Source organism: Euwallacea similis, chromosome 26, assembly GCF_039881205.1.
Source record: "Euwallacea similis isolate ESF13 chromosome 26, ESF131.1, whole genome shotgun sequence".
Lineage (NCBI taxonomy): Eukaryota > Metazoa > Arthropoda > Insecta > Coleoptera > Curculionidae > Euwallacea > Euwallacea similis.
The window spans coordinates 2,873,747-2,897,438 of NC_089634.1; the positions used below are offsets into that span (position 1 = coordinate 2,873,747).

Below are 23,692 nucleotides of genomic sequence, written 5' to 3' on the forward strand. Positions count from 1 at the left end.
ATTCTTAATATTCACAATCGCAGTGTCACAACTTGACGTATTTTCCGCACATTTATGTAATTGCACTTCACACGGCGGGTTTCCATAAAATTGTTCATAAGATACATTGTTACGTAGATACTCGTTATTTAAAATTAATCTACATGGTTGATTGGAATAACCAATATTGTTCTTATTTATTATTAAATATTTAAATCTACTAATAATTACCTTATAAAATTTGGATGTTTTTACTGGCAATGGAAATAATTGGTACAAATTAGAGTTGTTTCTTTCAACCCACAATAATTCTATACAAAATACAAGTTCGTTATTTTTTACATAGCTTTTTATTTCTACTTTGTTTCCTAGACCTAAAACATTCTCAAGTATTGGATCAAATGGCAATCTTTCCAACTCTAATTGATTACTGAATGATTTTATCTCATTAAGAAAGTCATGTGTTTCTACGATTGTATTATGAAATGTATTTAATTTAGCAAATGTTATGATCGCTTCAATATCACCTAAGACATCGTAGATATTTTAGAAAAATAATATTATTTGTGACAGGCTAAGTGTAATCTAAAGATCGCGATGTATTCTCTTTGTTCTGTGTAGATAGTGTTCACTGCTTAAATTAAGTTATCCATCTCTTTATTCAAAGTCAATTGATTGAACGAAATTTTTTTTAGACAATACCTTGAAAACCGATAATTGATTTGCTTAACAAGGTGGTCTGTTTGTTTAGTAATAATCTTAAATTTTATTAGTTTTGCTGTAATAATTTAACGTTATTGTCATAATATTCTACATCGTCTTGATCCAATTTTCCTGTAATTGTTTTAATTATTCCACCAAGGGCGTTAATTAAACCACATTTATTCCTTTTTGGTAGGAATAATTTGATTAATAAATTTAGATATTTTCCTCATAACAATGTTAATCATCATATACAGGGTGGCGCATCGAAAACGAAACAGGGGCATTTTCGCATATTTAGAAATTTAAATTTAAAAAATGCTCGGACACGTAAACTTTATATCCGAGAGGGACACATTATAAACGTATACTCGCTCCTTTCACATCAACCCCCTAGCCAGAGTGAGTTAAACCCCTAAAATCTTAAATGGAAAGTAGAGTCGAGTAGTACCTTGTTTGAAAGGTCTTTCGATTCTCGTTAATGATATCATTAATTCATTCCAGATGATACATCTTTTGAACTAATTTTTCTGAATTTCTCGAAAATTGCTAAATCAAAGTTAGCCAATTCGGGTATCATTATAGCGAGAATAGAAAGACCTTTCAAACGAGATACTATTTAATCCTACTTTCTATTTAAGATTTTAAAGGTTTAACTCACCCCGGTTAGGGGGTTGATGTGAAAGGAGTGAATATACGTTTATAATGTGTTCCTCTTGGATATAAAGTTTACGTGTCCGAGCGTTTTTTAAATTTAAATTTCTAAATACACGAAAATGCCCCTGTTTCGTTTTCGATGAGCCACTCTGTATGATCCTGTAGTTCCAAATCCTTACAACCTATGAACTTCTGGTTTAAAGACTCAAAAAGAGAACCTCGACGCCATCAATTCGAGATATTATTTGCTGCAATTGGAGTTCATCTTCTCTGGTTATTGACATTCAAAATTTGAATATCCGAGCAAAATGAGTAATTGAGGATATAAATCATCCTGTAGTTCAGAAACAATACAAGATAGGGACTTGCGATTTACATATTCGAAGAGAGGACGTCGAGACCATTAACTTGAGTTATTCTTTTATGTCACTTGGACTTCATCTGCTTATTTTATTGAGTTTCAAAATTAACCCTTAACTACTGTGGTGCAGTCATGATGATCGCTGCATATATCTCAACCTACAGCAGTCACCCCCGTCTTAATTAAAATGATTTCTAGCGTCTATGTACCTTCAATTTAGTGTATTTTAAAGAGCTGGTAGGAGTACTGTGTCCATACAGCGCTTTTTCCCGTGTTTATGTTTAGTTGAAATTTGTTTGCGGTCACAGTGACCTCACCACGGTAACTGTGCAATATTTTAGAATTTAAAATTTCACAAATATTTTGTTTTTTGATGGCTGATAACGATGCAGGGCCATCCAAAAGAATTCGCTACAACGATCCAGATTTTAAGACAATTGCGCAAGAATGCTTAGATGGTATTGACGATTTCAGTGACGTTGATAGTGTCAGTGAAAATGTTTATGAACCAAGCGATCATGACACTGACTCGGAGCAAGAAGATGATGAGCTCGACATGCATGAAAAGAACAACGAGGAGACCATTCAGGATAAATCTGAAAATGTTGACGTAAATAAAATTTTACGAAGATTTCAAAATTTTTATGAAAGAGACCGGCATAAATGGTCATCAGAAAGCTTTGTCCCCTGCAGTAGAACACAAAAACATAATATTGTGTTGCGTGTACCAACGTTGAAAGGATCCTCTGTACTTCTAGGACAAGAGGCACGCTCTTGTACAGTATGGAATCTACTTGTTACTGATGATATTTTGAATATAATTTTGCGTTGGACTAACGAAAAAATTCAGAAACAAAGAGAAAAACTGAAAGATTCTTCTAGGGCAGAACATCAAGATTTGGATATTATTGAATTTAGAGCATTTATTGGCCTATTATTTTATACCGCTGTCTTTGTATCAAACCATGAAAATATCAACAAAATAATTGCTACCGACGGAACCGGGAGGATGATATTCCGATGTGTGATGAGCAAACAAAGATTTACTTTTCTTTTAGCATGTGTTCGTTTTGACAATTCTTCAGATAGACACTTGAGAAGAAAAGAAGATCCACTGGCTCCAATATCAGAAATATTTAATAAGTTTGTCGCAAATTCTCAGGTTGTGTATTCTTTAGGAGTAAACTGCTGCATTGATGAGATCCTTGTGTCGTTCCGTGGGAGATGCAAATATAAAATGTACATGCCAAACAAGCCTTGCAAATATGGCATCAAAATCGTTTGCATGACCGACGCACGAACTCAGTACTTTTTTAACGGCTATATATAATATATGCTGGAAAAGATTCTGATGGATTTTTCTTGGAAGATAATTTAAGAAAGTTTTCAAAACCAACACAGTCTGTTCTGAGATTAATGAAACCAATTGAAGCCTCAAATCGAAATGTCATAGCGGACAATTGGTTTACCTCCATAGAAGTTGTTAAGGAGTTGAAAAAGCGAGGACTTACTTATGTAGGAACTATAAAAAAAAAACAAAAAACAAATTCCCCCAGATTTTCTCCCAAAAAGCAACAGAAAAATTGGTAAGGAAGGAACCCTCTTTGGATTTACCAAAGAAATAACTCTCGGGTCATACCCCCCGAAAAAAAATAGAGCAGTTCTTCTTATATCGTCTATGCACCATTCCAAAACATTTGACAATGATATGGCGAAGCCCGAAATAATTACTTATGACAATTCTACAAAAGGCGGAGTAGATGCTCTTGATGAAAAATGTGCTAAGCACTCAACAAGTCGTCGCACCAGGAGATGGCCTATGGTACTTTTTTCCGCATCTTAGATATAAGTGGAGTCAACGCTCATATTCTCCATCAGAGTTATAAAAATAATACGGCAATAGAAAAAACAGATTTTATAAAGATTCTGGCTGACGAACTAGTTAAACTACACCTAGAACGAAGACAAAGTAATTCAAGAATCTCTCGCGAACTACGATTTTGCATACAGAGTATTCTTAATTCGGATGAAAAACAATTGGAACAAAATGATACGAATAAACTTGAAAAAAGAAAAACATGTTATACATGTCCTACAAAAAAAAAGAAAAACATTTCATTTGTGTCACTTATGTAAGAAGCCGAATTATCTAGAATGTTCTACGAAGTTGTGTATAAACTGTAAGTGGAATTTGTAACGATTTTGGGTGCTGTGATTTTTTGCAAAGATAAGTTTTTGACCTGATTTATACTTTTTAAATGTTAATTTGGACTTTAATCTAAAGGAACAAGCTCTTAATTTTTTAAAAATAAATTTTGTTTTTAATTGCGATTCATTTAAAAATATTATTACAATTTTTGCTTAAAAACACTTTGTGTCAAAGAACTCAAAATTATTATGCTTTATTTGTTATTTTTTCTTTACCCCATTAAAGCCTATAGGCACATAAATGTACCAAAGAATTTTCATTTTTTTTTCTAAAAAATATATAAACTTAGCGCTTCTAAATATACGCGAGGGCGTTCTTTGTGATGTGCTTGCATTACATAAATTTTTATTAAAACTTATAGTTAGTAATTTTTCATAAATTGGTAAATATGCAGTGTGATGCGCAGCTGTTGTCTTAACGTGTTTGCATTGTAATAAGTAATTTTTTTTTTGTTTACTTGCACTGTTTTATAACATAACGATTTGCATTTTTCTTACACTACACACCTTTTTCGGCAGTCCTATAAACAAAAATTCAATTTTTATTTACAGTAATATGTTGTTTTGATTTTAAAAAAATGTTGGCACATACACGTGCCAGTGGGCATATTCGATGTCGATGGCAATTTTTGCAAATTTTGCAAATTTATTTCAATCTATTTTTAGATTTCTTGATATGTTTCTACAGTTGTGTAAGGCAGAAACGATTCAATATTTAGTAGTAAACGATCTTTGTATTTTACAAATCTCGATTCGTAACAACTCGATTCGTGGTGGTTACAGTTACACATTGAACAAATGTAATATTTTTGTTGGTGGTTAATTTTTAGAATTACGTTTAAAAAAGTTTGAAATACACGAAATATGGATGAAAAATTGTAAGTTCAAATTAATTTTATTTTATATTAGATGTTTATTGTTTCGCACTTATAGATATATAAGGGGTTCACACGGGAAAGGCCTTCTTTTACATGAATTATTAGATGAATTAGAACAGGATGAGAATCTGGCTATATCATCTATCGCTATCGATCCGCCTTTCGAAACAGATAACGTACAAAGTTGTGAAGATTCAGATGCTTCGAACTTATAATCTACTGGCAATATGAATCACTTACCCAGCAGAATTTTATTATCAAAATGTTTTACAAGCAAAAATGAAAATTCCATATTAAACGACAATATAAAATCTCCTGTTGTAAATCAACTACGGTTGAATGATAAAAATTACTTAATAATAAAGGGAAGTGGGACATGGAAAAGGTGTAAAGCATTCTCGAAACGAACAAGCTTTGAATGCAATAAATGCAAAGTAGCCTTGCATCCAAATACCTGCTTTCAAAATTATCATACAAAATAAAATGCATTTAAAAATTTGTTAAATATATAAAATATTATTTATAACTGTACCTTTTAAGTTTTAAAATTTGCTTATTTTGTTTGCATTTATTGATATCGTATTTGCCCAGTGGCACATTAATGTGCCACCATTTTTTTGTACTTTCAATTAAAATAAAATTGAAATATGCATTAATACATCTAATTAATGTCTATAGTTCTTCGTGAACGTAGTTTTTGTAAGAATTGAACAAAATAAAAGTTATGGGCACTAATGGGTTAATATAGTGTTTTGTTTTTGATACCAAACCTTATTCAATTTATTAGAAGAAATAAATCATTAAAAACAAAAACATATATTGTTTTACTTTACTTTATTTAACGCGGTCACCATGACCGCACCACATACAAAGCGTCCCAAAGTGTGCACCACAGTAGTTAAGGGTTAATCGAGTTTCAAATTTGATGTCTGCCCTTATTAGAGTGTGTTGATATTTCGACATTCTTTAATCAGGCCAGATGAAGTCCAATTGCAATAAAAAAAAAAGCTCAAATTGATATCCTCGACGTCTTCTTTTCGAATCTGCACACAAGTCCACATTTAAAGAGGTTTGTGGAATAGAGAATAAATTGTATCGTCAATTACTCATTATGTGTCCACTTTCAGAATTTGAAATTCGATAGTCATGGCAGATGAAATCCAATTGCATTGAAAAATAGCTCAAATTGATGGCATCGACGTTCTCTATTCGAATCTGCACACTGCATGTCCATATTTATTGAGGTTTGTGAAATAGACAATGATATGTATCCTCAATTACTCATTATGTACGTATTTTCATATTTTGGAATTCTATAATCTGAGCAGGTTAGGTCCAGTTGCACTGTAAAATAGCTCAAATTGATGTCCTCGACGTCCTCTTTTGATGATAGATGCAACATTATCAGTAAGGGATGGTTTGTCGGAATTTTTTCCTTTTTCATTATTGATTAGTAAATTCAATATTAATTTGTTTAAAATTTTGTAAGTTTTGATAATCGATAATTATCTGTTTTACTCTTACCAGTTATGCTGGTTTCAGAGATCTTAATATTTGTGACAGAGGTTCTTTTATTCCAGTAATAGCTGTGAGCAAAACAGTTTTTTCGTGAAAATTTTTCAAACAGTCTTTGTTAGTAGCCCTTACGTTTTGATCGTACTTAATAACTTTTTTTTTTATTGTACTTCTACTCGATCAATAAAAGCAAGAGGTTTTTCATTCCCTTTTTGTTTAAACTGACATAACTCGAAATTCAAACATTGCAAATATACAGGGTGGGCCACGAGTAGCGCCTCGGAATCTCATGACAAAGCCAAGAGGTTTTTTAACTGTTTCTTTTTTGAGATGTATACAGACTAACTAGAGCTACATTTTAAAATTATTTTCAAAGTATACAGAGTGTCCCAAACACATGTAATTGATCAAAGTTGCATTTTTTTAAATGGGATCCCCTGTATATTATATAATTTTTGAACTCAACCATTAAAATAAAGTTAAGTTGTATTAAGGTTTATGGTATCTAACTCTAGCAGTTTTTGAAATAATTCAGTTTTTGTCAAGATGCAAGATAATTTTCAACACCCAATCTCTCATCCCATATTTAAGTTTTTAAAACAAAATTTTAATAGGAAGCCGTCAAGGGACCAAATTTTATACTGTAAGTTTCAAAAAGTCGGCAAATTGTACAGGGTGTTCTAAAAATAGCGCCAAATTCGTTCAACTTTTAACTGTTAATAACTTCTTTAATTTAAATGGGACACCCGGTATGTTGTGTTACTGTTAGATGCCAAATTTACTTATCTATCGAATATCACTAGGGTTCCCTATACCTAGCTCTACTCATTTTCGCAAAAAACATACATTTTTATAAAAATATCTAAATCCCCAATTTTAACATTATGCCATATGAAATTGCCAAGATATCCATGGAATTTTGACATTAAGTTACATTGCCATCTTGTTTATTTTTGTCATATTTAGTTAAAAGTGATTTGTTTATTTGAAGTGTTAAAAAATTTTAATTGGAAAGATGTTTTCCTATTCGATACCAGAACGAATGGAGCGGATTTCGTGCGTAGACTTGATTTTTGCCATTGGGTACTGGAACGGTTCAACGAAGACTTTCTTTTTTTTTATTTTGTTTTATTCACTGACGAAGCAACTTTTCATAATAGCGGTTTGATAAATTGTCATAATTTTCATTATTATGACACGGAAAACAGACATTTATTCAGAACAATTGATCATCAAAATAGATGGAGTTTGAATGTCTTCGGAGGAATTTTTAACAATTATGTAATTGGTCCATATTTTTCGATGGACACTTAAATGGCAAAAAATTTCTAGCATTTCTAAAAAGGGACTTCTGGGCTCTTTTAGAGAATATTCCATTAAATCTAAGAGCCCGAATGTGGCTTCAACTCGATGGTGTCCCGGCTCATTTTCAGCACTCGGTCAGAAGATATCTGGACAAAAAATTTCCAAGTAAATGGATTGGCAGGAATGGTCCATGCAATTGGCCAGCTAGATCACCTGACCTTACCCCCATGGATTATTTTTTATGGGGGTATGTAAAAAATTAAGTTTATAAGATTCCTCCTACCACGACTGATGATATGAAAATAAGAATTCGAAATGTTTTTACCTCTATTACGCCACAAATGCTAGAAAATGTCAGAAAATCTTTTGAAGAAAGAATCAAAATATGCATAGAAGAAAATGGTCATCATGTAGAACACCTGATATAAATTTTTTTAATTATACTTAGTTTTCTGCTTTTTGTTAATATTGTTAAAATTGTAATATACAAATATACGCAAGTAAATAATTAAATTCCATGAATATCTTAGCAATTTCATATGGCATAATGTTAAAATTGGGGATTTAGATATTTTTATAAAAATGTATGTTTTTTTGCGAAAATGAGTAGAGCTAGGTATAGGGAACCCTAGTGATATTCGATAGATAAGTAAATTTGGCATCTAACAGTAACACAACATACCGGGTGTCCCATTTAAATTAAAGAAGTTATTAACAGTTAAAAGTTGAATGAATTTGGCGCTATTTTTAGAACGCCCTGTACAATTCGTCGACTTTTTGAAACTTACAGTATAAAATTTGGTCCCTTGACGGCTTCCTATTAAAATTTTGTTTTAAAAACTTAAATATGGGATGAGAGATTGGTTGTTGAAAATTATCTTGCATCTTGACAAAAACTGAATTATTTCAAAAACTGCTAGAGTTAGATACCATAAACCTTAATACAACTTAATTTTATTTTAATGGTTGAGTTCAAAAATTATATAATATACAGAGAATCCTATTTAAAAACATGCAACTTTGATCAATTACATGTGTTTGGGACACTCTGTATACTTTGAAAATAATTTTAAAATGTAGTTCTAGTTAGTCTGTATACATCTCAAAAAAGAAACAGTTAAAAAATCTCTTGGCTTTGTCATGAGATTCCGAGGCGTTACTCGTGGCCCACCCTGTAGTATCGGTCAAAATTAGAGCGACTTTTTATTTTTATTATTTTTTATGATATATGTGTGATATAAATTCCTATACTAAATTGAACAATTATTTCAAGAAAACTACAATAATGATGCAAAAATTTAGTTAAAAAAAAACATTTTTTTAACATAAAAATAATATAAAAATATTCTGTGATCGACGCAACAAAATTAGAGCGATGAGAATTATTCCTTCAAACGGCAACTCTCCCATAGAGTATTTTCGACATATAATGACGGACGAGTTTCTTCAACCAATTGTCGAGGAGACTAATAATAATGCTGTCGATATTTTTTTGTCTCTTGCCACCAAAGAAAAATCAAGAATATGCGATTGGAAAAACCTTCCTATTGGTGAATTATTGATCTTCTTAGGGATTTTTCTGCAAATGGGAAATGTAAAGGTGAAACGGTTTCAAGACTATTGGAAAAAAGATCCACTTTTTCACAATAAAGCAATTGCCAACAGTATGACTCGGAATCGTCTTTTGCTGATATTACGCTCGATGCATTTTTCTAGAAATCCTACATTTGAAAGGGTAAAACCAGAAGATAGATTATATAAAATAAGACCGATTATTGATTTTTTCAATAAAAGAATGAGCGAAATCTACTATCCATGCAAACAACTTTCCCTGGATGAGTCGATGGTATTATGAAGAGGTCGTTTATCATTCCAACAATATATTAAAAATGAAAAACATAAATATGGTATAAAACTTTACATGTTGACAACTCCTACTGGCCTCATACAACATTTTGCTGTATATGTTGGAATGCTTGACGACATTGGAGGACGAGGGCATGCACAAAAAGTGGTTTTACACTTGATGAAAAATAAACTAAGTGTTGGACATCACCTCTATATGGATAATTATTATAACAGATTTGAACTGGCGAAAGTTCTATTGGATCAAGGAACCCATTGTACAAGAACTCTTAGATAGATAGAAAATATACTCTGAAAAATGTGAAGAAAGAAAAACTTCAAAAAGGGACAACTATATCTAGATATGCAAAAGGAGTAATGATTGGCAAGTGACGTGACAAAAGAGATGTTAGTTACATATCTACATTGTTTGAAAATAATATGGTCAAAACAGAATCAAGAAGGAAACAAAAAGTAAGGAAACCACTACCAGTTATTAATTACAATAAATATGTCAGGAATTGACCGACAGGATCAGATGCTGTTATACTATTCATCAGAAAGAAAAACTATTCGTTGGCCAAAGAAAATGTTTATACATGCTATAGGGATGATGCTTTTCAATGCACAACATTTATTTAAAAAATATTCTAGACAGAAAATGCCTTTATTTGAATTCAGGATGAATGTAATAAAAAATTTGGTGCCGCCAATCACTAACGATATACCTCTGAAAATTCAAGGACACACGTTAGTGAAACGAGATTTAGGCGGAAAGAAACAAATATCCAGAAAAAGATGTCAGTCTTGTAGTAAAAATGGAAAGCGCACGCAAACCATATATGAATGTCAATTATGCCCAGGTACTCCAGGATATTACTTGGAGTGTAGCGATATTATTCACAAATAATTTAGCCAAAAAAGTATCAATTATGATTAAATAGGTTTGTTTTTATTATATTATATTATCATTTATTATCTTATATATTTATTATATTTTATATTATTTATTTATTATATTTTTATTATTTTATTATATTATTGTTATTATATACAGGGTGTCCGGTTTTCGTTGGACAGCGGCTGTATCGCGGTAAGTAGAGCAAGTAGCAACTTCGGACAAAAAAATTTATTACTAATGTGACTATGAGAAATCTCTGGAAAATATTTTCAACTTCGTGAAATCGCCGTAAGGGGGCGTAGTAGGGACGGTAGTTCCTTAAAATCGACAAATCTATACTAAGTCACTAATTAAGTAGCACATTTTAATTTTCTATCAATAAGATTACAGCATTCTGAATTTTTTTTGTTTGACACATAATTTCATAACCCACACAATAAAAGTGGGGGAAGCCGATGAATCATTCTAAGTTCAAACTATCATATCTCTGTTTCTAATTATCCGATTTCAGTGATTCTGTACTTCATTGTGAGGGAATTATAAGCCGATTTAATATCCACATTGACCAAAAATCCATAGTCCAAGACAAAATCGCTAGAGGGCATTCTTTCAGGTAATGGCGATTTTCTTCATTTTTCTTTAATAAATCAAATGGAACTGTACTATTTTCATAAGCCCATCTTATAGAGCTTTAAAAAACCTACATTTTTCCCGAAAGGCGCATTTCAATATTCTTTTTCGTTTTTGACTTATTGATAAATAACTGAAAATTTTAACTTACAACGAGTTTTCCAATAAACGGTAAGTAGGCTTTGGAGTGAAACCAAATGTTTTTGTTATTTTGACAAATAAATGTCATATTAACTACTTTACTATAGTTAATATTATTGTCGAGTTATTGATTACTGATAATATTCCTAATATTTCTAAGTATTTTGTAATGGCGTTTTCGAATGAAGAAGCTTACGATATGCTGGCTGTGTATTTTCAGTGTTACGAAAATGTGGCAATTGCAGCAAGAGAATACAGTGTTAAGTATCCACTGAGAAAACATCATTCAAGAAAAGTTTTTAAACGATTGGCTAACCGCCTTAAATTAACTGGAAATGTTCATCCTACTCGACCTGTTACGCAAAAACGCAGAACCCGAAATCAGCAAAATATTGTTAATATTTTATCCTATATTAATTGTGATCCTAAACGGAGTACCAGAGAAGTAGCACGAGAGTTAAGTGTTCCAAAAACAATAATCCATGAAGTGCTAAAAGAGCATAAATTGCATCCGTATCACATTGTTTTGCATCAACTTTTGAGTGACAAGGATTTTGACAATCGGCTAAACTTTTGCCATTGGTTAGAGAATATGATATGTGATGAAACTGACTTCCTATCAAGAGTACTTTGGTCCGACGAAGCAACATTTAAAAGTAATGGACAATTAAATCTCCATAATAGTCATTATTGGTCGGAAAAAAATCCTCGTTGGATGCGTGAAGTTGACTATCAATATCGCTGGACTCTAAACGTATGGTATGGAATAGTTGAAGGAAAAATTATTGGGCCGTACTTTTTTGAACAACCTCTAAACGGGGAAAGATATTTGGTATTTTTGAGCGATTTTTTACCCACTCTTTTAGAGAATGTTACTTTGAGAACGAGGCAAACCATGTGGCTGCAACACGATGGTTGCCCAGTTCATTACGATAGACATGTACGTCGTTTTTTGGATGAGAAATTTCCCTCTCGGTGGATTGGGAGAGGAAGTATTTTTCCATGGCCACCACGGTCTCCTGATCTCACGTGTCTAGATTTCTATTTTTGGGGACGTATAAAAGATCTTGTATATAAGGAGAGTCCTACCACCAAGAACAATATGAAGGTTCGAATAAAAAACGCCATCCTAAGTTTAAGTAAACATGAAATTGAGAGATCTGTAAATTCGACTTTGCCAAGAATTCGACGATGTATTGAATGTGACGGAAAACATTTCGAACATTTATAGCTTTTAACTTTAGAACTAATTTCCTTCTTGTAACTTTTAAACTTAATTTTTTCTGAATATTGTTTTTTTTTTTAATAAAATGAATTAAGTTATGTGTTTGTAAATTAAAGAATTTAATAACATTTATTTGTCAAAATAACAAAAACATTTGGTTTCACTCCAAAGCCTACTTACCGTTTATTGGAAAACTCGTTGTAAGTTAAAATTTTCAGTTATTTATCAATAAGTCAAAAACGAAAAAGAATATTGAAATGCGCCTTTCGGGAAAAATGTAGGTTTTTTAAAGTTCTACAAGATGGGCTTATGAAAATAGTACAGTTCCATTTGATTTATTAAAGAAAAATGAAGAAAATCGCCATTACCTGAAAGAATGCCCTCTAGCGATTTTGTCTTGGACTATGGATTTTTGGTCAATGTGGATATTAAATCGGCTTATAATTCCCTCACAATGAAGTACAGAATCACTGAAATCGGATAATTAGAAACAGAGATATGATAGTTTGAACTTAGAATGATTCATCGGCTTCCCCCACTTTTATTGTGTGGGTTATGAAATTATGTGTCAAACAAAAAAAATTCAGAATGCTGTAATCTTATTGATAGAAAATTAAAATGTGCTACTTAATTAGTGACTTAGTATAGATTTGTCGATTTTAAGGAACTACCGTCCCTACTACGCCCCCTTACGGCGATTTCACGAAGTTGAAAATATTTTCCAGAGATTTCTCATAGTCACATTAGTAATAAATTTTTTTGTCCGAAGTTGCTACTTGTTCTACTTACCGAGATACAACCGCTGTCCAACGAAAACCGGACATCCTGTATGTTTCTAATTAATTATATTTATACAGGGTGATTCATTGGGAATGGGACATGACGAAACCCGAGATAGGGGACACCAAAATATGACGATTGAACGCAACATGCCTTATATCAATGTTGCGCGTTTCGGAGTTACAGGATGTTAAAAGTTAAAACTTTATTTTAAAATTCCTTAATAACTTTTGGTGTTTTCATAGCATCAACACCAAAATCGGTGTACTTAGGTTTTGTAAGATGTCAAATAAGGATTTTGATCTAATTTTTACGAAATTTCTAGAGGGCACTAGTTACAACCCACCGCTTCGGTATATTTGATTATATTTTTTTATGAGTGCAACTAAAGTCAAATTTTATTCAATATATTGAAAGAGCGTCTATTTTTACGCAAAAAAGGTATTCTTGTTCAATCCCGATATCTCTTTTCGTTTACGAGATTTTTACCTATAAGTTAATTCGTGTCGTGCTATTTCAAATTCTCAAAAACGGAGGTGGCTGTGATTCACTTGCATAGCAATGCATTACTTAGCCATTGTTACTTTAGCTTGTTAAAGTAATTAGATTCTTTTCTTGTCATTTGCTCTTTTTAAGTAAAAAATAGTAATTTAAAAGTAAAAATGCCAAGGCATAATGACTTTTCCTTTAGTGAGATGCGCGATATGATTTGTGTTTTTGCTCAAATGCATTTTAACGGTCGTGCTGCAGCACGTAGTTATTTTGAATTATATCCCAAACGACAACAACCCAATCACAAATTATTCAGAAACCTGTACAATCGTTTGGGAGAAACAGGCTCTTTTCTCCCTCAAAGCCAAAACAATGATGCTCGAAGGACTATCCCGGATGAAAAGGAAGAGGAAGTTTTAGTACGAATTGCTGAAAATAAAATATTAAGTACACGCAGGTTAAATGCAACGATGGGAATGAGTCAATCGTTTGTCTGGAGAATTTTACATAAAGAAAAATTCCATCCATATCATTTAACACCTGTTCAAAATTTGCTCGCTGAAGACTTCTACTCGCTTAAGATTTGCTCGATTTTTGCAAGAGAAACAAAACAAAAATCCAAATTTTTTGAACAAAATTTTATTTACTGACGAGGCAACTTTCACACGCCGTGGAATTTTCAACTGGAAAAATAGCCATTTATGGGATTCTGAAAATCCAAATGCTGTACAAGAAACACATTTCTAACACGAATTTAAGATAAACATTTGGTGTGGTGTAATAGGTGACTTTTTATCGGTCCTTTCGAACTTCCAGCCAATTTTAATAGCCTTCGGTATTTAAATTTTTTGCAAGGACAACTTAACGAACTTCTCGAAGATGTTGCATTATATTTACGTCAAAATATGTGGTTCATGCAAGACGGAGCGACTCTACATTTTTCTGTCCAAGTGCGCCAACATTTGAACAATGTTTTTCCACATTGATGGATCGGTCGTGGAAGTGAATTTCCATGGCTTGCGAGAAGTTCAGATCTCAACCCATTTTCTCAATATGGTCAAGTATGAAAGCAATTGTATACAAAGGGACAATTAATACTCGCGAAGAATTATGCCAAAAAATTCAACAAGCAGCTGATGAAATCAAGATTAACGTCGATATGCAATTTAGAATAAAAAGATCTTTGAGAAAAAGGTTAGTAAAGTGATTGAGGTGGAAGGTGGTCATTTTGAACAGCTGCTTAAATAAAACTTATTTTTCATTTGTTAATGGCTTTTCATTTGTTTAATGCGGCAAAATATTTATTTGAAAATTAATAAAACCGAGTTGAAATGGAACACGAATTAGCTTATATGTAAAAATCTCGTAAACGAAGAGAGATATCGGAATTGAATAAGAAAACCTTTTTTGCGCAAAAATAGACGCTCTTTCAATTTATTGAATAAAATTTGACCTTAGTTGCACTCATAAAAAAATATGACCAAATATACCGAAACGGTGGGTTGTAACTAGCGCCCTCTAGAAATTTCGTAAAAATTAGATCAAAACCCTTATTTGACATCTTACAAAACCTAAGTATACCGATTTTGGTGTTGATGCTATGAAAACACAAAAAGTTATTAAGGAATTTTAAAATAAAATTTTAACTTTTAACACCCTGTAATTCTGAAACGCTCAACATTGATATAAGGCATGTTGCGTCCAATCGTCATATTTTGGTGTCCCCTATCATGGTTTTCGCGATGTCCCATTCCCAATGAATCACCCTGTATATAAAGACAATTTCATTTTCTCTTGTCCCTTATAAGAGTCAATCGGCACACAGCAACCATATTTGAAAATCATTGCCACCGGTTCTTCAAAGAGTCAAAAAAAATTTTTTCAAAATAAGTAAAAACAATATAACTGACTTTCAATTATAGAATTTAGGCTCATTTAACAAAAAAATTATAAAGAATCTTAAAACAAATAAATTGGCTCCGTGCTAAAGTTTACTAAAAATAGATAGCAGCCAACGTGTTAAAAGAGAACTTCTGAAGATAGGTTTTTCGCAATATTTTCGTAACGGTTTGTGTTAAAACTATAAAATTCGGCATACTTTAACACGTTAACTGACAAACTTAATATGCTATTAAAAAATGTTGAGTCCTGTGGGCCAATACATTTATTCTTTAAAAACGGGTCGATTTGATATTTTTATGGAGCCAAGACTGGACAAAATTCTAATCTTTTGTGTTTTTTTTGAAAAAAATCCGTGTCCAAATATGGTACAGGTGGCGCCTAATTCCAATATTTGTAACAAATTATGAAACAATAGGCGATTTTCAGTAAACTACAAAGCACGACTGGGGAAATACCGGACACGACAGTCGGGGAACCTCATATCGATCGCGACTGCCAGGGAATTCCCGAAAGTAGGTCCTCCGGTAACGGGATCATTTGTTCATGTTATACAGTGGCTAATGTGATAGAAATGTAATTCGTGTTATCCGGAGGTTTACGTTATCCGATGTTCACAGCATCGAAAGTCTACTATAATAATGTCTAGCGGGAAAGAACTTCCTTCCTCCGATTTAGAACAAGAGGCACTAAGAACAGCGAAAGAATTGGATGTTCTTAGAAATATGAGTGATGACTGGGCAGATTTTTCAAATTCCGCTGAGAATCCCGTTTATTCCATTGGAAATGCATCACCTACAAGCGTGTCTGATGATGAGCCGCTAATAAAGAAACAGAGAAAGTCTCATTAAATAGGTATGTAATTATAATATATTATTATAAAAAGTATTACTTATATAAACAAAATATAATTTTCCAAATGAAATTACTGACGACGAAAAACCTAGTACAAGTAGTTGTGGTGCAACTGCAACTAAAGTTAAGGCTCAAACCGACGATAAAAGCAGTTCGTCGAGTGACGATATCAATGGTGATCTGCCCATTACCCTTCAGTCGAACGAAAAAACCGATTGGGGACCGGTTCGTGGCAATTTTGTGAGTTTTGACCTTCCCGTAAATATTGGCATTCCTGCAGCTTTACAACCAGAAATGAAATGTAAAAATGAACTGCAATTTTTTGAGTTATTTATATCCGATAATGTCCTGGATATGATCATAAGTGAAACTAACCTATATGCAGAGTAACAAATTATTATGGGAATAGTTAACGAATCGCTTAGTAAAGGCTCACGCATGAACGCTTGGATAAACACCAATAAAAATGAAATTCGGGTGTTCATATCAATTATCATTTGGATGGGACTTGAAGCGAAACCATCATTGAAAGACTACTGGCGTCGAATTTCACTCTACAGTAATGCCATTTCAAAAACAGCCCAAAATCGATTCTAGTTACTTTTATGCATGTTTCATTTAGCAAATAATGAAGAGTGCCCTCCCAATGATCGACTTCACAAAATTTAAAGTCTTGTTGATGTATTAAATACAAATTTTCATCAATATATAATTCCAGAGGAGCTTCTCTGCATAAACGAAACTATAATCCCGTTTAAAAGCAAATTATCTTTGCGTCAGTACATAAAAAGAAAACGTCATAAGTTTGGGATAAAACTTTTTAAAATTTGTCTAAATGGTGGCTATACATATACCAGTAAAATTTATTGTTATAAAGAAAAAGTTGATGGACGTCCTGTAGCCGAAAGAATAGTTGTGAAAATGATAAATCCCTTACTTGACAGCGGAAGAACTCTTTTTACCGACAATTGGTATAAATCAATACCTCTTGCAGAAACCCTTCAAAATAGATCAACCCACCAGGTAGGCACTTTACGCAAAAATAGAAAAGGCCTTCCAAAATCCGTGCTTGATGCAAAACTTAAAAAAGGAGAGATATGTGCTAAACAAAAAGTTATTGTTATGAAGTGGCACGGCAAATGTGATGTTCTGTTTTTGTCGACAAAGCATATGGATAAAATGAAAAGGGTGCCACACAGAAAAGGACCAAAAAATAAGCCTTCAACGATTATATATTACAATGATGCTAAGGCATTTGTGGATGCGTCAGACCAAATGACAGCATATTCACATTCAGTGAGAAAGAGTGTTAAATGGTACCGGAAGGTAGCAATCGAACTTATAACTGGGACCTCAATTGTCAATGCATTATTACTATTCAATAAAATTAACAACAAAACCTCGTCAATTACTGCTTTCAAAGAGAATCTCTGTATGCAGCTTCTTGCAACCAGTGAAGCAATACTCCCTACAGTTCCAATCCCAACAGGGGATGCTCATGAATTGACACAAAACATCGTAGATAATGTAGTGAAAAGAGGCAGATGTAGAAATTGCTATCAAAAACTATCAGTACATGGTCGCAATTATGCTGCTAAAAACGCAAAAAGGGTAACCTACGTTTGTAAAGGATGTGAAGAAATATTGTTTATGTCCTTAGATTGTTTTTTTAATCTGCATTTTTGCAAAAAAAAGTGATCCAACTATAAGTTAAAGGTTGTACTGCGTGTACAGTGTATGTTTTCACTTTGTTTTTAGTATAAAGCATTTTGTGTTCATGTTCTACTATAATATCAATATGAATAAAACCATTTTTTTTGTAAACCCCATACAATATAGAAAAAAACTTGGATCCACAAGCCATATGAGCATAATATAGTCCTACACCAGATTGAAATATACATGTATGCGTTGAAACCAACGCTAAATGTGGCCGCGGCAGGTATATACAGTCTAGAATGCTATATAACTTGTGTCCAATATATGTATGTATATGTCAGAGATTTATTACTTTTAAGTTCTGTAAATGTAATATTAGAAGAGACAATAAGATGAAGGGCAGGCTGACAGCCTTCTTAAAGAAAAGCATTGTCGAGCGAGGTCACTAGTACCACGACGCACTTAGGCCATGTGTGCTAATTATTTAGGTGACACTAAACTATTGGTTCCTTTGTAATAGGGACTAGCAGGTACTTTTCCCACGGTTCTGAAGGATTCACCAGAACTGGGAAAGTTAAGACAACAGGGACAAAGAACTGGCAGTTAATAGATTGACGAGTAGAAGAGCGGTCGTGGGGTAGTGAATTCGCTAGTCTGTCTTTTCATTCTTCGACTATTAAAAAGATACCTTTCCTCGAAAATGGAAAACGCATCAAACGGTATTCCAACATACAGGGTCCTGCAATAGTGCGTCAGGCTTCCTTAGCCTCTACAAGAATAAAGTTAACAATTTTTTTCTTTTGCAGAATTACACAACACATAAAGGCGTATTTCCAGAAATTATTTTCTAATGTACAGAGTGACCCTAAAAAGTGTGACGACATACAACTTCGTTATTTTAAATAGAACCTTCAATTTTTTTGCCATTTTCGGATTTCTCGTTAAATTTTAAAGTCAGTTTATGTGAGGTATACCATCTTTCAAATTTACCGTTTCCGAGTTATTTGTAAAAATTTGAAAAATTTGACAACTGCAAGGTTCCACAGAAATCGGTATTGTGCGCTAACCGCTGTGAATGTCAGAATCAATTTTCTGGAGCTTAAAGAGGACCTATTAAGCTAAGTTTTGACGTATTTTAATTTTTTTTTAATTCTCTATAACCACTGAAATAGGTCTCCGAAGTTGCATGACTTCTAACCTCAATAACTTGCTTATATGAGCTTGCTTATGCAATAAAAAAACATACTTAGACACGTTCAATTCGCCTGCAATTGTAAGCAGGTATTGTTTATTTATGACTTTTTATATGATAAAAGTTTCAGTTGTTTAGGAGCTGTAGTTCAGTGCACAAAACGTAAATAGAGACATGGATATTTCCAAGCAATATTTGAGAATATCAATGTTGTTCTGTTTTAAACTGAACAAAAATGCTGCTGAAACAACAGAAATGGTTAATTCGGCTTGGGGAGATAATTCTGTTGGTGCATCAACTGTTAGGAGATGGTTTAAGAAGTTTCGTGAGGAAAATTTTTGTCTTGAGGACGATCCACGTGCGGGTGTCGAAAAAAAGATTCAAGACGAAGAACTGCAAACTTTACTGGATGAAAATCCATGCCAAACTGAAAAACAACTTGCAGAGCAGTTAGGAGTAACTCAACAAGCAGTTTCAGTTTGATTGCATGGAATGGGAAAAATTCAAAAAGCAGAAAAATGGGTTCCTCATGAGCTAACCGAAGACAATAAAAATCGAAGAGTTGACATCTGCATGAACTTGCTTTCTCGGTATAAAAGGAAGAATTTTCTGCATAATATTATTACGGGAGATGAAAAGTGGATTTTGTATGACAATCCTAAGCGCAGAAAAACATGGGTTGACCCAGGCCAGCCAACCACATCAGTTGCAAAACCAAACTTTCATGCCAAGAAAATCTTACTGTGTGTCTGGTGGGATTGTAAAGGAGTCATTTACTATGAGCTTCTGGAACCCGGTCAAACTGTTACAGCTGACCGTTATCAGGCCCAAATGATCAAATTAAGCGATGCTCTGGAGGAAAAAAGACCATTTACGGGCCAAGGAAGTCGGAAAGTGATATTGCTGCATGATAATGCTCGTCCGCATACAGCTAAACCGACCCAGGAACTCATTTTCTCGTTAGGCTGGGAAATACTCCAGCATGCGGCGTACTCTCCAGACTTGGCTCCTTCCGACTTCCACTTGTTCAGATCCATGCAGTCTCATTTAGCTGACCAACGATTCTTGAATGTTGAAGATATTCGAAAATGGTTCGATAACTATTTTTCGACGAAACCACTAAGCTTTTATCACGAGGGCATCCATCGTCTACCCAGTAAATGGCAAAAGACCATAGACAGTTATGGAAATTATTTTGATTACTAATATTTTCAATAACTATGTTTTTAATGAAGCTTAATTTCGCCAAAAAATGCTCAGTTTCTTTTTGTACACCTATTACAAGTGCAATGGAGGTATATGTTGGCCAACAACCAGATGGTCCGTTTAGATCTGGCAACTCCGCTAAAGCAATAGTTGAACGGTTAACAGAGTACATAAGTGGATCTAATCGAAACGCACCACTGATAATTGGTTTACTGATATGCCGTTAACAAAAAGTTTAAAATTCAAGAAGCTTACCTTTATTAGAACCATAAAGAAAAACAAGCGAGAATTGCCAGCAGAGTTTAGAACAGACAAAGGAAGACGTGTTGGAAGCATTATGTTTGGTTTTGAGTCCGACTGTATAATTGTATCGTATATTCCAAAAAAAATAGAAATGTTTTGCTTCTTTCGACGGTACATCGCGACGACAAAGTTTCGAGAGAAAGTGGTCTTCCAGAAATGATTGAAGCATAATATAATGACACCAAAGGAGGTGTCGATGTTATAGATAAGCTATGCAGTTTCTACAATTACCCACTCAGCACTAGGTGGCCCAATGTTGTATTTTTTAACATGATGAACGTTGCTGCTATAAACTGCCTTCGTAATATGTGCAGCTAATAATTTAAATTCAAAAATTACCCGTAGAGACTTCTTACTTTAACTCTATGAGTTTGGTATAAGACTACATGAAAGAACGAACATCTTGGTCATCCATCCCTAGAATTTTAAAATCAAGTATTAGGAAGCTTTGTGGATTACCTGAGCCAGCTTCAGATAATGCAAGAGAATCGGATGAACATGGACGTTGGTTTTACTGCGACAGAAAGAAGAATAGAAAAACGCGATACTACTGTAGGAATTGCAGAAAATTTTTATGTATAGAACATGCCAACATAGTTTGTACGGAATGTTGTGAAACTCATGATATATAGACGTTTATTTTATTTTTTTAATTTTATAAATTCATTTTCAGCAGAATTCCATTTTATTTATTTATAATGTATTTAGGATCAATTTTTATTTGAGTTAATTAGTAGATTAAGAATATTCTGGAAATAAAAAATGTTTTTATAAATAAAATATTTTTAAAAATGCATTAAAGGTTATTATAGGTCCCAGAGGAAATAGAAATTTTAATTTCCAGGAAGTTTTTTGTATTATGGTCTGTGATACCGCTGCGTGTGTTCGTCGTCAAATTTTCCATGCGTGTGTTGAAAGGTTAATAAATTAAAATGGGAAATTTTTTTTTCTGTTAATAATTGTAGAGTTTAGTGAGGGACGTCACATAAAGGGGGTCTCCTACGTAAATCTTGCCTTAAGTATTTTGTTTGGACAATTCTTTATTTTTGAAATCAAATGACTGATTCGCAAATATTTTTTAGTAAAAAACTCCTCTTATTTTATTTCGTTAGGATAGACCGTTTTCCAGAAAAACGAATTTTTATAAATTGATGCGCATTTACAAGGACGTCTAAATGGATCTTAAATATAGTAGGCATCCTTGTAATAGAAATATTTTTTATTAACTAGCAATTACAAGACAAATATTAGTAATGATTACTTATAGCAAATGTTGAAAACGTCGAATACAAGAGTTAAGAGTGACATCCACTTACTATTTTTATTAAGATAAATTTCGATGTCCCTGTAATTGCGGATCGATTTATAAAAATCCATTTTCCTGGAAGACCTATCCTAACGAGATGAAATAAGAGGACATTTTTTACTGAAAAATATTTGCGAATCAGTAATTTTATTTCAAAAATAAAGAATTGACATAAACAAAAATTTAACACTTTCGCTGCCACTGACGCGCTAGTGTGTCTAGGTAAAACGTGCAATCTCAGGCCAGCGTATTTTGTAAGCATAGGAATTAGGTGTTGTCCCAAATATAGGCTCTCTGAAAAGGGATTGTCTTTCAATTTATACAGGGTGTAACATAAGTGATGACTTTAATTTTAAGGAGTGATTCCTTGTCATATTTTAAGCAAAAATGTTCATATAAACATAAGTCCTAACGTGCATCACTTTCGAGATACAGGGTGTTAAAGTTGAAAAAATAAATTGCGTTTTCTTTAATAGTTTTCGACTGCTTCGAAATAATTTCATGAAATTTCGTATACAGGGGTTTATTGGGATAAAAAATTCAAATTTATAGTCGATTTAGCTGTATTTTCTAGAGGGCGCCACCAGCAACGATTTCGACCCCCTGAAATCGTTGCAACTTTTTTGTGCTACCCTGTGTGCCATTTTGGAATAGAAAAATCGATTCTCTCATCTTTTCTGCTTAAAAAAGGTACACTTTATTGAAGTCGCTACGAGCAACGATTTATGAGAAAAATGCATTTAAAGTTGATGATGCATGCACATTTTCGGAGGGTCAAAATAGCTTTTCTGCCTTACCAAATTAAACAATAATTGTTACAATGCAATTTTTAATTATTAAAAATACAACTTTCTTGTCCTTTGACTTCTTTTTGCAACTCACTTAATTTTTGTGAAAATGAATAAAAGGTTTAGGACATCTAAGAAATTCTTATTGGTATTTTTAAGATTTAAAATGAAAACAAGTTTTTTTTGTGGAATAAAAAAAAATCCTGTGATAAGGAAATTCCGATAATTTTTCCCATTAAAATTTACAAGATACGGTCAGTTGAAAATCGTTTAATGTGCAGATAACTATGAATAACGTTGAATTAGCTGAAATACATTTCATTTATGGGCTTGCAGATGGAAATGCTGCAGAAGCCCGTCGAATTTACCAGGAACGATTTCCTAATAAACCAATTCCATCAGAAAGAACTTTCATAAGACTCCATGCCAGATTGTGCGAAACCGGATCTTTAAATGTTCACGCTGAACGTCTTGGTAGACCGAGGACAATAATGACACCACAACTAGAGCAAGCAATCCTGCAAGAAGTGGAAAACAATCCGTCAATTAGTACGCGAAGATTATCTCTACAGTTTAACATCAGTCACCAAAGTGTTTGGAGGGTTTTGCACGCAAATTTACTTTATCCATACCACATTCAAAGGGTACAACCACTGTTGCCAAGAGATTTTCCTGCACGATTAGATTATTGTCGATGGTTTCTTCAAAAAACTATGCAGAATCCCAACTTTTCGTGTGAAATTCTATTCACAGATGAGGCAAGTTTTTCACGAGATGCCATCAGAAACTTTCACAATAATCATTTTTGGGACTATGAAAATCCCCATGCCATTGAAGAAAGTGGATTTCAGCAACAGTTTTCGGT

The 23,692-nt window shown here is 33.1% G+C and overlaps 3 protein-coding genes across 3 annotated transcripts; all 3 read left to right on the plus strand.

The window, feature by feature from the left end:
- Positions 1–2,072: 2,072 nt before the first annotated feature.
- On the plus strand, positions 2,073–3,029 carry LOC136417161 (piggyBac transposable element-derived protein 4-like). Its single transcript, XM_066402702.1, has one exon. The coding sequence runs from the start codon at positions 2,073–2,075 to the stop codon at positions 3,027–3,029; it is 957 nt and encodes a 318-aa protein (XP_066258799.1).
- A 5,951-nt stretch (positions 3,030–8,980) lies between these two features.
- Positions 8,981–9,460, plus strand: LOC136417162 (piggyBac transposable element-derived protein 4-like). The gene has a single exon (XM_066402703.1). It carries the CDS (start codon positions 8,981–8,983, stop codon positions 9,458–9,460), a length of 480 nt encoding a protein of 159 aa, XP_066258800.1.
- Positions 9,461–9,961: 501 nt separating this feature from the next.
- LOC136417163 (piggyBac transposable element-derived protein 4-like) lies at positions 9,962–10,360 on the plus strand. The gene has a single exon (XM_066402705.1). The coding sequence runs from the start codon at positions 9,962–9,964 to the stop codon at positions 10,358–10,360; it is 399 nt and encodes a 132-aa protein (XP_066258802.1).
- The last annotated feature ends 13,332 nt before the right edge of the window (positions 10,361–23,692 follow it).

Coding starts and splice junctions, on each gene's coding strand:
- LOC136417161 (XM_066402702.1), top strand. CDS start 2,073: ATGGCTGATAACGATGCAGGGCCATCCAAAAGAATTCGCTACAACGAT.
- LOC136417162 (XM_066402703.1), top strand. CDS start 8,981: ATGAGAATTATTCCTTCAAACGGCAACTCTCCCATAGAGTATTTTCGA.
- LOC136417163 (XM_066402705.1), top strand. CDS start 9,962: ATGTCAGGAATTGACCGACAGGATCAGATGCTGTTATACTATTCATCA.